Genomic DNA, 14939 nt, shown 5'->3' with positions numbered 1-14939 from the left:
ATATTCTTGAATATTTGTTGTAAGTTTTAACAAAATAAAGTAATCCCTTAAACATAAAATTACGCATTTTACCTTTTGTGCATAAATAATTACAAACTATTAAAGTGCGTTTTAGACCTGTGTTCTTGATTTTTTTTCTATAGAACTGAAGTCACAAAATCAAGACTCGATAGATCTTACAACTTTTAGTTACACTTTAAAGCATGCAGCATGCAACCCGTCACTACGCGTGGTCCGTCACGTACTATGCCGTTTTTTTATTTACGATAGTATAGAGATATTATTAATCAGTTTTAAAAAAAATACAGAACCCGATAAGGTTTTATAAAAATACACATAGCTGAGAAGTTTTCCAATTCATTTAGTTTAGTATTTGTACAGTTACTGCACTACCTCTGTATATCTATGTATGTATTATGTAAATAAATTATAATTATTAAAATTGGCAGAGGGCCGTCTTGAATATTTAGCGTGTGATCTTTAGTGGTGATTCATTGAATAACAATGTTGTAAATTTTGAGATGTTCTTCTCCTGTCATCTTGTTAGACTGTGGTTATCAAAAAGGCTTAAGCTTATGATTCGGTCAAATTGTGTTTTTTGAAAAACTAATTATAGCCAGCATTCTATGAATGTAGTATGATACCTTTGGGTATGGTGCTTTACGCAGGCTAGCGTCCCGTCCCCTCCCCCTGACGCAACCCCCCCCTTTTAGCATAAATATGTCCCGGTTGAGAGTTTTTTTTGTTTTTTGGGGAAAGTATACAATATAGGAAAAAAGTGTCAATGAAAGAAATGTTCCCTATTAAATTCTAAACAAAAAAGGTTATATTCATTTTTTTGATACGACGCACCATATTCATGTTATGGCTAGATGAACTTCGACAAAATTTTACCGTTGAAAAACTTGCAGAAGATCAATATAACATAGTACGTGATAGTACTAAAAGAAATCATACAGGACAATAACCTTGCAAGCTTATTTTCCGTATAAGATTTTTTTCAGTACTATCATGTACTAACTTATAATGAACTTCAACAAGTTAATACATGAATATGGTGAGTCTTACTAAAAAGTTGTATATAACCTTTTTTGTTTCAAATTTAATAAGGATTATTTCTTACTTTGACACTTATTTCCTAACTCTAATACTTTTCTCGAAAATAAAAAAAAACCGTAAACCGGGACATATTTCATGCTAAAAGGGGGGGTTGCGTCAGGGGGAGGGGGAGGGACGCTAGTGTGCGTAAAGCACCATACCCAAAGGTATCATACTACATTCATAGAATGCTGGCTATAATTAGTTTTTCTTGCCCATACATTAGAACATAATTTAACCGAATCATAATTCATTATATAAAAATTTGTTATTCAAATAATAGTTAGGTTTCCGAATCCGAATGAATAAATCGCTTAGCGATCTATATAGGAGTTTAATAAAATAAAAATTGGGAAGGGCGCTATAATCAGTGCGAATTAACATCGCTACTTGACTGCGAAAAGCCGCCTTGGTATTACATATGATTAATGGAAATCCGCTGTTGCAGTCCGAAGACTCTGAGGATGAAGATAGCACGAGCGCGGCGGCGAGCGGGCCGCCCAGCCTCGCCGAGGAGGCCGCAGGGGCCGAGGGGCCCGACGAGGCCACCAGGAGGCTGCTGCGCAGGAAGGAACAGCTCGAGAATAGGAAGGCCAACTTTGAGAGGCGCCGGCAGCGTATGCAGGTCCGTATATCAATAAAAGAGCCAAACACAAACAAATTAGCTTTATTGTATGGTCTCGATAACTTGTTCGTAAATCTTATGTTGCTCTCTTTTTATATCCTGTCTCGCAAAAACCTGATCATTATAGATCTAGTCGCAGTTATTTTATTCATTATTTCATCACTATATTTTAATGTACGTACAACAAGCTGTAGATATCCCTGACCCCAGTCAGTTATCTTTTCAGGTTAATGTAGGTACATTACAGAACTAAAAATATTTAGGTATACGCGGCTGACGAATTCATTACTTTTAGAGTAATTGCTAGGTTTTGCCTGCGACTTCGTCTGCGTGGATTAGTAATTAGAATATTGAGTTTTTCCTTAATTGAGAAATTATTGATTCCCCATACAAACTTTTATCCCCCTTTTTACACCCTTAACCTTTTAACCGCCAGGAATTTTTGAGCGAGCGTGCTCGTGTCGCCACCGGCAGTAATTGTACGACGCAGAGTAAGATTGGCATAGTTACGGGAGATATAAATGTGCTGCAAAAACCAAATCAGATCTTTGTCTTGTTTATCAGACTGTGGCGAAATGAGCTGGATATGTAATGTCTTATATATCAGACTCTGGCGGTTAAAGGGTTAAAGGATAATTTCTATAAAACTATTTTATCTGTACCCATATTTCAAACTATCTCCATAACAAATATCATCTAAATCGGTTCAGCGGTTATTGATTCCCCATTCTTTTCGCCCCCTTAACGGATGATTTCTGGGATAAAAACAACCATATGTCCTTTCTCGGGACTCAAAACTACATATCTCTATACCAAATTTGATCTCAATTGGTTCAGCGGTTCAAGCGTGAAGAGGTAACAGACAGACACACTTTCGCTCTTATAAGATTAGTAAAAACCAACAAAGGGTAAAAACGGGACCCTATTACTCCACTGCCCGTCTGTCGGACACCAGGCTGTATCTCAAGAACCGTGATAAATTTTTGTTGGTTGAAATTTTCATAAATGATTTATTTCCGTGATGTTGTTGTTCGATGTTGTTGTTGCCGCTATAACAACGAATACTAAAAATAAAATAAAATATTTAAGTATTTATATTAGGGTGATTCACTTTTGTATGGAGAAAAAAAAGTTGTAATATGTTTCCTGACTTTGCTCACCAATGGAGTCTCCCCACACTAAAAACTATCTATTTCAATTTTCAAAAGAATCGAATAATGTTTAGAGGTTGTACAAGTTGAAAAGGTAGAGTGAGAACCCCATACATTGCGTGTAAATGAACTATGTTCTAAATTGACAAAATATAATGAACTAATACTGAAATCGAATGAGAAACCTGAATTTTGCGTCTAATACACGGTAAAAGCACTTTTCCTTTGGAAAAAGGTGGAAAAACTGAAAAATCTTAATTAGAACATTTATCGAGTAACAAAAATCGAAGTTTTACTACTAATTTTAAAATTAATTTATATGTAGAAGGTTCAGTATCACACTACTCTCCGCTTTGATGATAGCCGCTTAAACCATTTTCTACCCTCCGATGTAGAGTCGTTGGTTATTTGAAAAATCTTTGTTGATGATGTGCAACCTCTAAATGTTGACCGATTTTAATTTTTTTTAACGTATAACATTTTTTTATCAGTTAGAACAAGAATTCGAGCAAAGTCAGATGAAAATCGAAAATTGGGAAAAATGAAACACCGTAATTTATATTTAAGTACTCCCATACAACAAACGTGATTTTTGCATAATGGTACGGAACCCTTCGTGCGCGAGTCCGACTTGCATTTGGCCGGTTTGTTACTGTGCTGGCTTAAAGTGGAGAAGTTATAGTTAGGCAATGTTTTTAGCTCACAGGTAAAACATTTTAAATACGGTAGGTAGACAATTTCAGGATAATAATCATAATCTTAATGCTTTGCCATTAGATTGGGTCAATATAATAATAGTTTAAATATTACGTTACGGACCTAAACCATACAACCTGACCGCCGTCACCTTGTTGAATTTGAACAAATCTCTTATCTCTTGGATCTCGATTACATTAATTGTTTGAGCATCAATCACATCTACATTAAACGTAAATAAATAAATTTCTACGTGATGTACGAATCCTTGGCTGCCACGCTGTTATTTAATTTAATTATTGCCTAATGAGTACTAATGTTGTATAGAAATATATTTATTAGTACATATTTACTTTTTTGAAAAATTCATAAAACGTGAATTTGATATAAAATCGTGCGCCTCCGTACAGGTGAAGGCTAATTGGTCGATTAAACTAAGGAAGAAATTCCTTTTTTTATCGGAGCCGTCCTTAAAGTTCAAGGTCGACGTGCGCGAGCAGCGTCGCGTCGCGTCGGTTACCGCATAATTATTTTTCCACAGGACTCCTTTTTTACTTATGTTGATTGTATAACGTCGTGATTGACAATTTTATAAGCGTGTTTAGGGTTCCCAACCCGAAAGGAAGGTAAGCGGTAGTTTAACGTCTCCAAAGCTGCCTTCGGGCTGTATTTCGTTATCCATGATTGGATAGGTGTATATATAGTTAAAATTTAGACTAACTGCATTGTGCTATCGATGCTTCAACAAATCATAAATATAAAATTTAAACGGAACGTGAAAACAAGAGACATGCGTTTTCGACGTTTTTGGTCTGTGTAATGAAATCACACTTCACTTCTGACAATAGGTAGACAATTTCTTTTTCACCACACCAACTCGGAAAGGCTTACTTTGCAACTGATAGCAAAGTTGCATTTTATCCACATGACTGTGTGATGCGAGGCAAAGTAATCAAATGCAAATTTTGAGTTGTTTTCTTATGTTTGCTAGTAGAATTGACTTTTTAATGATGATTTTGGATGATCAATATTTAATAACATTCATTTGGATTTGATTTGGTTTGATTGCGTTTGATATTTTACATTTAATATTTGCTTCGGGTTGGTGTGGTGAAAAATTTTGTGTTTCACTTGGGGGCAAATTTGGTTTAACCCTCGTGCTTTGAAACCCTCGCAACGCTCAAGATTTCATTTTTCGAACCACTCGCTACTCTCGTGATTCAATTTTGGAATCTTTCGCTTGCTCGGGCTTTACCTAACAACTTTAACCCCTTGTAAACCAAATAACTATTTCTTTTCCGGTATATAAACAAATACGTACTGAACTTATACAAAAAAAGTTTCAAATTGAAGAACGGGCAGAACCCTTCATTTGTTACCAATGTTCCGTCATGCACCAGGCAGGTTTTTTTCTTTATTTTTTGCGTGACACACGTTTATGGTGGATGCACGGAGTGTAAACAAGTTAAACACTGCAGGTTTCGAGTATGACGGTTTCGTCGATTACGGCTTCCGCCATTGTGATTAGCGCATTCGGAATCCGGGGCCGTAATTATTGTGTCATACGACTTGTTATTCTCGCTGCGCGCATCAAATAACATACGGTTCGGCATGCGACGCATTTAACCAGCTTGTAAAAATCTATTTTAGAATATTCTCATATAATTATCGCTTTGCTTATTTTATTTTGTCTGAGGTCTGACGTTTATCTTTGATGAAATCTTATTTTTTGTGTTATTATTGTACCTAAATTTGTGGTTTAATCTTTTATTTGTAAATATTATAAAGTATAAATTGTACTAGTCGCGCTTTATTCGTAAGGTGCGACGTCGAAGCCCATTTATAATACTGAAAGCAACTTACAATTTGTAAAAACTCCCATATACCAAATTTCATCGAAATCATCAGAGCCGTTTCCGAAATCCCCGAAATATATATATATCTAAACTAAAATAAATAAACATACAACAATAGCTCGTTTAAAGGTATGAGAACGAATGGATATGGATAATGATTCCAATTTTAACCGGTTTTTTTCTAATACTCATACTCATACTCATTTATTTATAATATAATTGCATATTACACGTCAAAAATGGAAATTAAATTAGATAATTTAAGTTACAATTTGTATCTCCTTTCTGGATTTCACGGGCCTATAAATCCCGGTCTTTTGATAGGCTTGCGTGGGGATACAGATCCAACACGTAGAGGCCCTTTGGAGAGCTTTAATGTCATGTAGAACGCCTGCTGGAACCCGTTCACAGGTGCAACAATAGACACCCATGAACCGGTCGCAGCAGGCATCGGGACTATTGTAGAAAAAGTGAACAGTGTTCCGGTCTATAGATAGAAGTTTGGGTGGACAATGAAACTGGGCTATTGCAAAGAGGTCCGGACACCTGCCATAACAATGTTAACACCGTCATCGAGGCAGGTGGTGACTCGCCGCTGACTAGATGGGCCCCTGAAACTGCCGTCGTAAAGACGACCAGGAGCAACATCGGTGTGAGCGGCTCAGGGGTGTCGAGAGGTGTGCGCCGCTTTCTACCCAGTGGCTGTTACCAGCCACTGTGCCAACTCGCGACTTATGCATCTTTCACTTCCGTATAACAATTATTGTTATATGTAATAATAATGAGAAACTGAAAAATGGGACAAAAGTGGTGCTACGGGGGGAAACACCCACTTGATAAGTTGCTCCCGCTTCTATATTATTTTTACCTACATAAGCTACTAAACTTCATGCTTCCGATTGGGACTGTACTTTGAGCTTAAAAGCCGGACTATAGAGCGGGCAAAGCCGTTTTCCAAATGTATATATGCTAGTGTTATTCTCAGGAGATGCTGCGCGTGAGTTCTGCGGTCGTGGAAGTGGAGGTGCGCCCGCGCTGGCTGGTGCCCGATACCAACTGCTTCATCGACCACCTGCCGCTGCTGCGCGCCGTGGCCGCCGAGCCCGGCACGCCCTACCAGCTCGCCGTACCACTTATAGGTAAGTCCTGTGAATGGAGAAAATGTTAAGGATTTAATACATCATATGGATTCTTCTTTGCAATGTAAGCTTTTGGCCTACTCGATGGTAAGCGGTCACTGTTGTCTATGGACATGTGTAACTACCATGAGTTTCAAATCTATCATCCGTCATGGGTTTATGAGGGACTTACTGCGGTGATAGGTTAAGGGACAGACAGATACCGCTCTTTCGTAGTAAATACGGTGCATTTTCAGGTCTGGCGCCTTATCAGGAACAACACTGCATTCATTGACACTATACTTAAGTAAATAGTGGTTAATGGCCGTCAGCAGTTGTTTTTGTATTATCCTAATCGTCGTTGCTACGACCTAGGGGCTATTCATAAATTACGTCATTTCAAATTAGGGGACGACGACGACATCGGATGATGGTAGCATGAAGTAGGAGGAAACGGGGTCATTCGAAGCATGATTTTCGGATGATTTTAGGGACGGGGGGGGGACGGGGGGTCAAAAATCGATGATGTAATTTATGGACAGCCCCCTAGGTCCGTCTGGCAAATTCTTTTATACTGTTTAATTGTTTTAGAGACACTTAATTTATTACCATAAATCATAATGTATTCTAATAATTATTCGACACTTATCTATTTTTAAAATTTTTCTATTTATCTCATCAAGCGTTATAATTTATAATATAATCATAAACTTGTTGAATAATAATACCAGTGTTAATTGTAATCTCGTTTCTCGTTTAAAATGGAGTATCACTGTAATAAAGATTTTCGCACTAACAAGCTAAGATCAGTTTAACGGTAAAAGCGAGCAGACAAGGCGATATAAATGCTATACGTCGCCAATATACTGTTGCCAGACGCCGCTCTGGTTTTTAATTAGTGCTCATTGGCTGGCTGTGGCGTGGCATTTACACGGAATATATACGACGTACAAGCCACTCTAAAATAGTTTGAAAGACACACTAAAACAAGAAAAGTTATCCTGGACATGTGACTTTGCAAGAGATAATTAGTTTATTCCCGTTGAGAGGATTATTCTCATAATATCAAGTGTTCCAGTAGCTCACATTAATATAATTTAGTAGCGATTTTAATTTGAATGCAGGTTATGAAGAATCCAATTTATGGGTATGGATAATCCAACTTGAGAGTACTGTGTTTTTTATAAGTAACTTATCCTGTCCTTAACTTAGCAATTTCGATAAAACGCGGTAATGATTACCGAATATCCAATACTGAATTACTAATTGAATAGTAACGACTTTCATAGTTTATGAACTTTAGTAATGCTATCTAGTTTTACGGAACCCTCGGTGCGAGAGGGCAACTCACACTTGGCCGGTATTTTAGAAGAATAAAGTGCAAAACAATAATTGGATTTCACTACCGTAGGTCACTTTTTTTCATATCATGGAAGTGCATTACGTTTTAAAGTTACTTAAGTGTTATTTTATAATTAAGTATTGTAACAATGAGTGTTTAAGAGCTCATTAAATTAGTTCCTCGTTCCCATACTTCTCGGCTATTCTTGCAACTTTGTTGCCGGCGTTGGCTCATTTTTATGTTTCCAGCGCTAGGTTAGTTCTTATATTTGTCCGTGAGCTTGGCGGGTGACAATGAGATTCTTATCTATCTATGTATTCTATGTAAATAGGTACTTGGAAATTTGGATGTAACTTGATTGTGTGCTAACTTCTTAAATAATTAAAATTAGCATGAGTTTATTTAAGTTCTATAATTACACATAATACCCGTTATCACTAAATACTAAACAAAAACAAAGATATATACGCAAGCAAGAAATGCATACCTATACTTGGAAAAAATCGATTTATGCCGCCGTGTATTCGAGTATTCCGTCAAGGTTCACGACGACGCGCCGTACACGATAGCCGCGGCGTTCAAAGGGTTAAATGAGGAATCCGTCGACTTTGTTTTATGCATCTGGACCTAAATGGAGAATTATTTTTCTCAAAAATGGACGGCAAGGTCGACTTTGCCGTCTAAAAACTAGGTCGCGAAGCGCGTAGTTTATGGTCACTCAAAAATTAAAAAGTTAAAAACATTGCAGTCTCGCTTTTGGGACTGCAATGTTGCATACAAATTCCATTATTTGTCGAGTTCCAAACTTTTTAAAATTTGATATGGCCATATTAAATGAAGGCACAGGCCCATTAAACAGCCAAACAGATGATTAGTACCGCGACTATTTAGTTGTCTCAAATAGGTTGGCGTATTTTCGGCAGAAAAATACACTTCTATTTTTTTATTAAAAAAATAAAAAGGCGGCAAGGACTTTTTTCTGTGAAAATATATACGTAAGAACGTTGGTTTTGTAAAATATTTCTATGATATTTATATTTCTTGCACCATTTTTGAGAAAAGCACTATATATGACTCGGCTGGAAGGCTACTTGCTGGCTTCGGATTCAATTAAACGGACTCCCAAGGTCGTCCGTTTAAAACGAATCCTCAGCCTGCAAGTAGCTACTTCCGAGCCTCGACAATAATGTACTATTATTTATCGCGCAGTAATGACGGAATTGGAGGGTCTCCGCAAGTGTTCGCGCGTGGGCGCCGCCGCGGACGCGGCGCTGGCGTGGCTGGGCGGCGCGGGCGCCGGCGTGCGCTTCGCCACCAGCAAGGGCTCGCTGCTCGCCACGCGCGCCTTCACCGAGCGCGACCAGCGCGCCACCAACGACGACCGAGTGCTCGCCACCGCGCTCAACCTGCACGCTAACATAGCTAGCGAACCAGGTACCATACCATTGTCAAAGATAATATAATTTATATAAGCTCTTATTGTTGTTTCAGGCTTGTATGAAGACTTGAAAATATGGAGAGTCGGTGCGGAAAGAAAAGAGTCGTGGAATGTATACAATCCAGGACTCTTCTGTTTCCGAACAGACTGTAGCATTCGTAGAGAAACCCATCAAAAGTCTTCATTCGATTTTAGAGCTCGCGTAGTTATAACTTTTATCTAGTATCTTACGAGGCGTATTATGATTGTAATAATGGGTTATGAATTTGATCGGAATTTGTTATGGATATGATCTGTCACTGTCATAAGTGACATTTTCGGTTGAGGAAATTCCTTGCCTCGGGTACCTATATATTTCATATCTTACCGCCAAACTGTGAATGTATAAATTTAAATTCCAGTGTGATTTAAGAATGTGTAAGGTAAATAATTACATATAAACAATAAATCAATTTAGCATCAGCCATTTCCTGACTCAAGTGGTGATAGAATTTTTTGAAAGGAATCTTAATATCAAAATAAATGCGTTTCAAATATTTTTATAGTATTGATTGATGGTAATTGGCGTCAATGACCATTTGGTTGTTATTCGAGCTATCCCGGCCGCGATCAATTATTGGTCGATAAAAACGGCTAGCTCGCGTTTGCTATTGCAAAAAATATAGATCTCAATCGATCGGATTTATTGATTTACCTGACGCGTTATGATTGTAGTCATGTTTATTTTTTTTGGCAGTACGAGTATGATGCTTTGTTTATGTTTTACTGTGTTTTTTCTACTTATACAATATTATTTCAAACCTTTTGCTTATAGGCAAACTTGTGATAACTCGGGGCACATTCTAGGGATTTGATATCGATAAAAAAGATGTCGATACATAAGACTTTATGACTTAGGGGAAATTTCCCTTTTTATGTACTTTTAGCAATAAATGAAGATGGAGTCATATAATAAATAACGATAAAAAAATATTAGAATAAAACATTTAGTGCCAATGTGGAAATACTGACCTGCCGGCCTAGCCAAGGTTACAATCGCTATCGCTTTGACAACGAAACGCTTTGTGTCTCTCTATCACTCTTCCATATTAGTGCGACAGTTGCGTTTCGATCGCTACGGAGCGTAAGCGATTGGCATTTTGGCTACGCAGCCTGGTTTAAAAATAAAATAAATTCTTCGAAAACCACCTTTTTTCAGAAGTAAAAAGCGACTTTGTTTTAAATATATTTATTTTGTAGTACATTTAGATGTCGACAGTAACATGGATATATTTAATTGTCGATAAAATATTTAGCTACGTCACTTTAGTATAAGTGCCTTGAGTTATCCCAGGTTTACTTATAGGCTTGATCTCTGGCATCTTTTTTTAAATGTTTGTTATAAAGTAATTGTGTGTTACCGACAGAGCGGACAGAAGAGAGCGGAGGCCGGGTAGTGCGGGAGCTGGTGCTGCTGACGGACGACCGCAACCTGCGCGTGAAGGCGCTGGCGGCCGAGCTGCCGGCGCGCGACCTGCCCTCCTTCGTCGCGTGGGCCGGACTCACACCCACGGTAATACCATTTACCACTTACCACCGCCCCCTATACTCTGTATCTTTAGGTATTTAAATAAAAGTAAACAAATAATTATTAAGCAGTGGTGGCCGAGTGGATATGACGCCTGACTTTCAATCCGGAGGTCGCGGGTTCAAATCCTGGCTCGTACCAATGAGTTTTTCGGAACTAATGTACGAAATGTCATTTGATATTTACCACTAGCTTTTCGGTGAAGGAAAACATCGTGAGGAAACCTGCATACATCTGCGAAGAAATTCATAGGTGTATGTGAAGTCCCCAATCCGCATTGGGCTAGCGTTGGGACTATAGCCCGAGCCCTCTCGCGCATGAGAGGAGGCCTGTGCTCAGCAGTGGGACGTATATAGGCTGAAATGATGATGATGAAACAAATAATTTGTACATTTTCGGGTAGTTATAAAATTTATTGATTAACCAACCAAATACAAAACCGCCTGGATCTGTCACTGAATGATCTGACTTCAACCTACATTATTTAATCATGTAATGTTTTCATCTACTGGTTTAAGGAGCCATTTGAGGGTAGATTTTGTTTACTTTTATTTAAATACCTAAAGATACAAACTATAACCACTCCACTCCGCGTCTTAACCACTATTGCTGTCACGTCAATTATTTCGCTCAAAAACTTGGGATACCCTGGTTAGCGTAAGTGTGTGTGTATAAATTATATATTATTGTGTATTACATACATAATTTGAATAGTTTGGCTTATAAACAATAAGTAACCTTTTGGCTACTATTAACAGGCATTATGATAACACCTGTTGTCTCAAACATGCCCAGAATTTCTTTTAAAATAGATTATTGCACAGTATTAATTGTTTTAACCAGTGTGTAACCGCCATATGATAAATAAATAATTACACAGTGAAATGTAAACGTTATATTCCTTATAATATACTGCGAGACGTAGCTTTTCGGGGCCCTGAAATGGAACTTTTACAGTACACAAATATTACAGCAAGCTTGATTTAAATCTTTAAATAACGTATCATAGTATTATTCAACGAGATGAGCGTACTCTGTTGGCAATGGCCTATTTCTCGGCCTTTGTTTACTCATATACTGATATACTTTTAGTATTGTTTTACAATATTCACTCAACAAATATACCTAATATAATACAATCTACGGCTCGCCGAGTCGCTAGAAAAGTATCTTCGTTATTCGATTTATATGTAAATATTACATATCCCTTGAAATGTGGCGTCAGTGGCGTTATATTCGAACAAATTTTATATAGCGTAATGTAGAGTCATAAACAAAGCATTTTCTTTTTTCAGAATTCGCCGTCTGAAGCAGATACTGACAAGGCTGTTAGCAGCAAGTGAAGCGCTAGGAATACCCAGCAAGAGTGACGACGGTTCATCTCATTATGTGATTGTATGTTTAGCATGGTGCGTGCCCGACTGTCTAGCGGTTAGTCGGCCCGGAGGTCTCCGCGCGTGGAGGGACCTACCCTCCCGGGCCTTAGTGCTTAAAAGTCCATAAATCCGCCTCGGCGGTTCACTAATGTGTGTCACTATAGTAATAGGAATTGATAGACTAAGTAAAATTCGTACACCAATAGACGTTTATACAAATAATAATACATTTTGTTAAGGGCTCGCGAACTCGCACTCGGGTTCGGAGCCATCTTTACGTTGTTATCATTATATTCTAGTTTTATTTCTAAGATATTAGGTAAATCGTAATTTTAGTGTTATATCGCTATTATTTTTACTTATTTTTAATGTAACATATTAAGTATATTTTTTATTTTTTGTAGTTAGGATAATAGAATTTAAATATACATTATCCATTTCGAGACAAAAATTGTCGTCTTCTTTTATTTTTATATTGATTTAATGGTGTGCCCAGTGACGATTGCTGCGACGTAATGTTCCGGTTTATATTTTAATAAAATTAAGGGTGCGTATTATGAGAGTAGATACCAGTTCTACATCTTGCGGTTGATAAGTTTCTCTTGGTTTTAATATTTACTTACTTCGCCTAGAAACATAGCATAGAAAAAACTGCTTTCGCGTGCAAAATTCTATTAAACGTATTTTTGACGATATTCTTTTACGAACATGAATTATAGCAGTGGATCGAATACGCTGTGCTATTTTTAGCATAACATGGACATTTTTTAATCAAGTATTTATTAAAGTTTGTGTTTGCATTTGCAAGTATTGAAATTATAAGATTTATCAAATCTATAAAATTACTTTTAACAATTTGATATAAGGGATCCGGTATCTAAGAACGCAATCGGATGAATGCTAAGTAGTGCGATATTTTTTTTATTTGCATGATTTTTTTTTAAATTTCAGTTCTTATAAGTTTCAATTGCCTGCTTAATAAAAAACAATATAAAACGATTTTATATTGAAGCCAGTTTATATTTCGACAATACGAAATCGTCAATCTCGATATATGTATTGCTAAATTGATGATTATTGAATTTTCTATGAATGTTAATTTTTAAGATTATTAATGACGGGTGCAGCACAGGTATCCTTTTCGACTTTAGTTTATCAGAATCGGAAAATCGAGGTTTCCCGATCTCCTAACCGAAGAATACGATTCGTGTTACGTTTTACGTAGTTACAAAACTTGATAACACATTTATAGTAGTATGTATTACACGTTGTAATATTTTATCGGCACGTCGTGTTTTGATGCAAATTAGAATTAAGAGCTGAAAGTGACATAAATAGACCGATTTATTACAAATGCGGTATGCGCTGTTACTAACATAATGTACAAAAGTGACAAATGTTAACGTTTAGTCATATGTTCCGTTATCCTCTAACTATAGTCTTATTTGTATTGTTGGGCTCGTATTACATGTAGCACATTCTAGTATCATATTTTTAGGTATTTTTATCATTGCCTTTACAGAATAACACAAGAATATTGAAAAGTTTTATGAAGCATGTCATATTTGCTCGACACTTTTACTTTTAGACAATACGTGTGATAACCTGAGTCAATACACTGCTAACACTTTATAGAACATTTAACACAATGCTGTTTTTATTCAAATAAATTTTACCATGTTTTCTTTTGCCCTAAATCATGATGTTCGAATAAATTGAATTACATACTTGAACTACCCGTATTTTAATTCACACCCTTATAGGACCCACTCACTTACCAGACTCAAGTGCGACTTCAAGTATGGACTCGCGCGCGAGAACGCAACTTATGCTAGACCGCCTGGTCTCTCACAAAAGTTGTCTCTTCTGTTCCCGAAAGCCACCGATGGTTGTGAATTTTGTGACTTATGTCGGACAAAACCATTTCATTTGTACCTTTGTTTGATTCTAAATTGTATCTGGCCTTTATTTCGCTAATGTTCATAGCTTCCAGGAACAGAAAATAAGTATAAATTGAAATCTAAATCTGTTTATGAGTAACGTACAACTGTCGCAATAATGTTATTTAATTGGTGATTAAAGTCATCTGTAGGTACATTTAAATACTCGATTGCAGCATTTGTGACGACAAAGCGCGGATTGTATCAAAAGGAAGGTTAGCCTTGTATCAATCAGTGTACCGTAAGTTTCTTTGATTGGCATTCGTACGTAAAATGCCTTTATAATAGCTAGGTTAGAGTGCTATAGTAGTTTAATCCCTTGACGGCATTGAACCGGGGCAGTTAGCAATGAAATTGGTTATTTCATAGGTTTATGTTGAGATAATGAATAGCGAATCTGTTTATGGCGAGGAAGACAGTTGTAGGGTCGTAGGTAGGTTCTGTGAGAAATTCCGAAGGCTATTGAGGAGTGAGAATTGGCAATGTTCCGAGGCGCGTCAGGTCTAGGCGCACGGGCGGTTGTAAAACCACCGTTATACTTATTTACCGTGCGCGTCTCGCTTTAGGCGCTGTGTGTTTGCTTATTTACAATATACCAGCCGTGCGTATTGTACTTGCATATCGGCAGTCAACACTACGGACTGTATGCATAAATTGTTTTTATTTTTATATGCCGTCAGAATTTACGAAAATTGCGTAATTTTGATGTGGAATAATTTAGGAAACTTATCA

General features: G+C 37.2%; 1 protein-coding gene across 1 annotated transcript in view; it reads left to right on the top strand.

Moving 5' to 3' along the window:
• Nucleotides 1-14000, top strand: part of LOC134665247 (telomerase-binding protein EST1A) — a 50436-nt gene extending 36436 nt beyond the window's left edge. Inside the window, exons 20-24 of the mRNA XM_063522132.1 lie at nt 1547-1723; nt 6412-6565; nt 9096-9320; nt 10731-10876; nt 12187-14000. Coding sequence (XP_063378202.1) covers nt 1547-1723; nt 6412-6565; nt 9096-9320; nt 10731-10876; nt 12187-12234 — 750 coding nt within the window. The 3' untranslated portion in view covers nt 12235-14000. The remainder of the gene's footprint in view (nt 1-1546; nt 1724-6411; nt 6566-9095; nt 9321-10730; nt 10877-12186) is intronic.
• Nucleotides 14001-14939: the final 939 nt, after the last annotated feature.

The sequence above is a fragment of the Cydia fagiglandana genome, chromosome 6 (genome assembly GCF_963556715.1).
Source record: "Cydia fagiglandana chromosome 6, ilCydFagi1.1, whole genome shotgun sequence".
Lineage (NCBI taxonomy): Eukaryota > Metazoa > Arthropoda > Insecta > Lepidoptera > Tortricidae > Cydia > Cydia fagiglandana.
The sequence above is the reverse complement of the archived record's forward strand: the minus strand, read 5'-3'. Positions and strand labels throughout refer to the sequence as shown.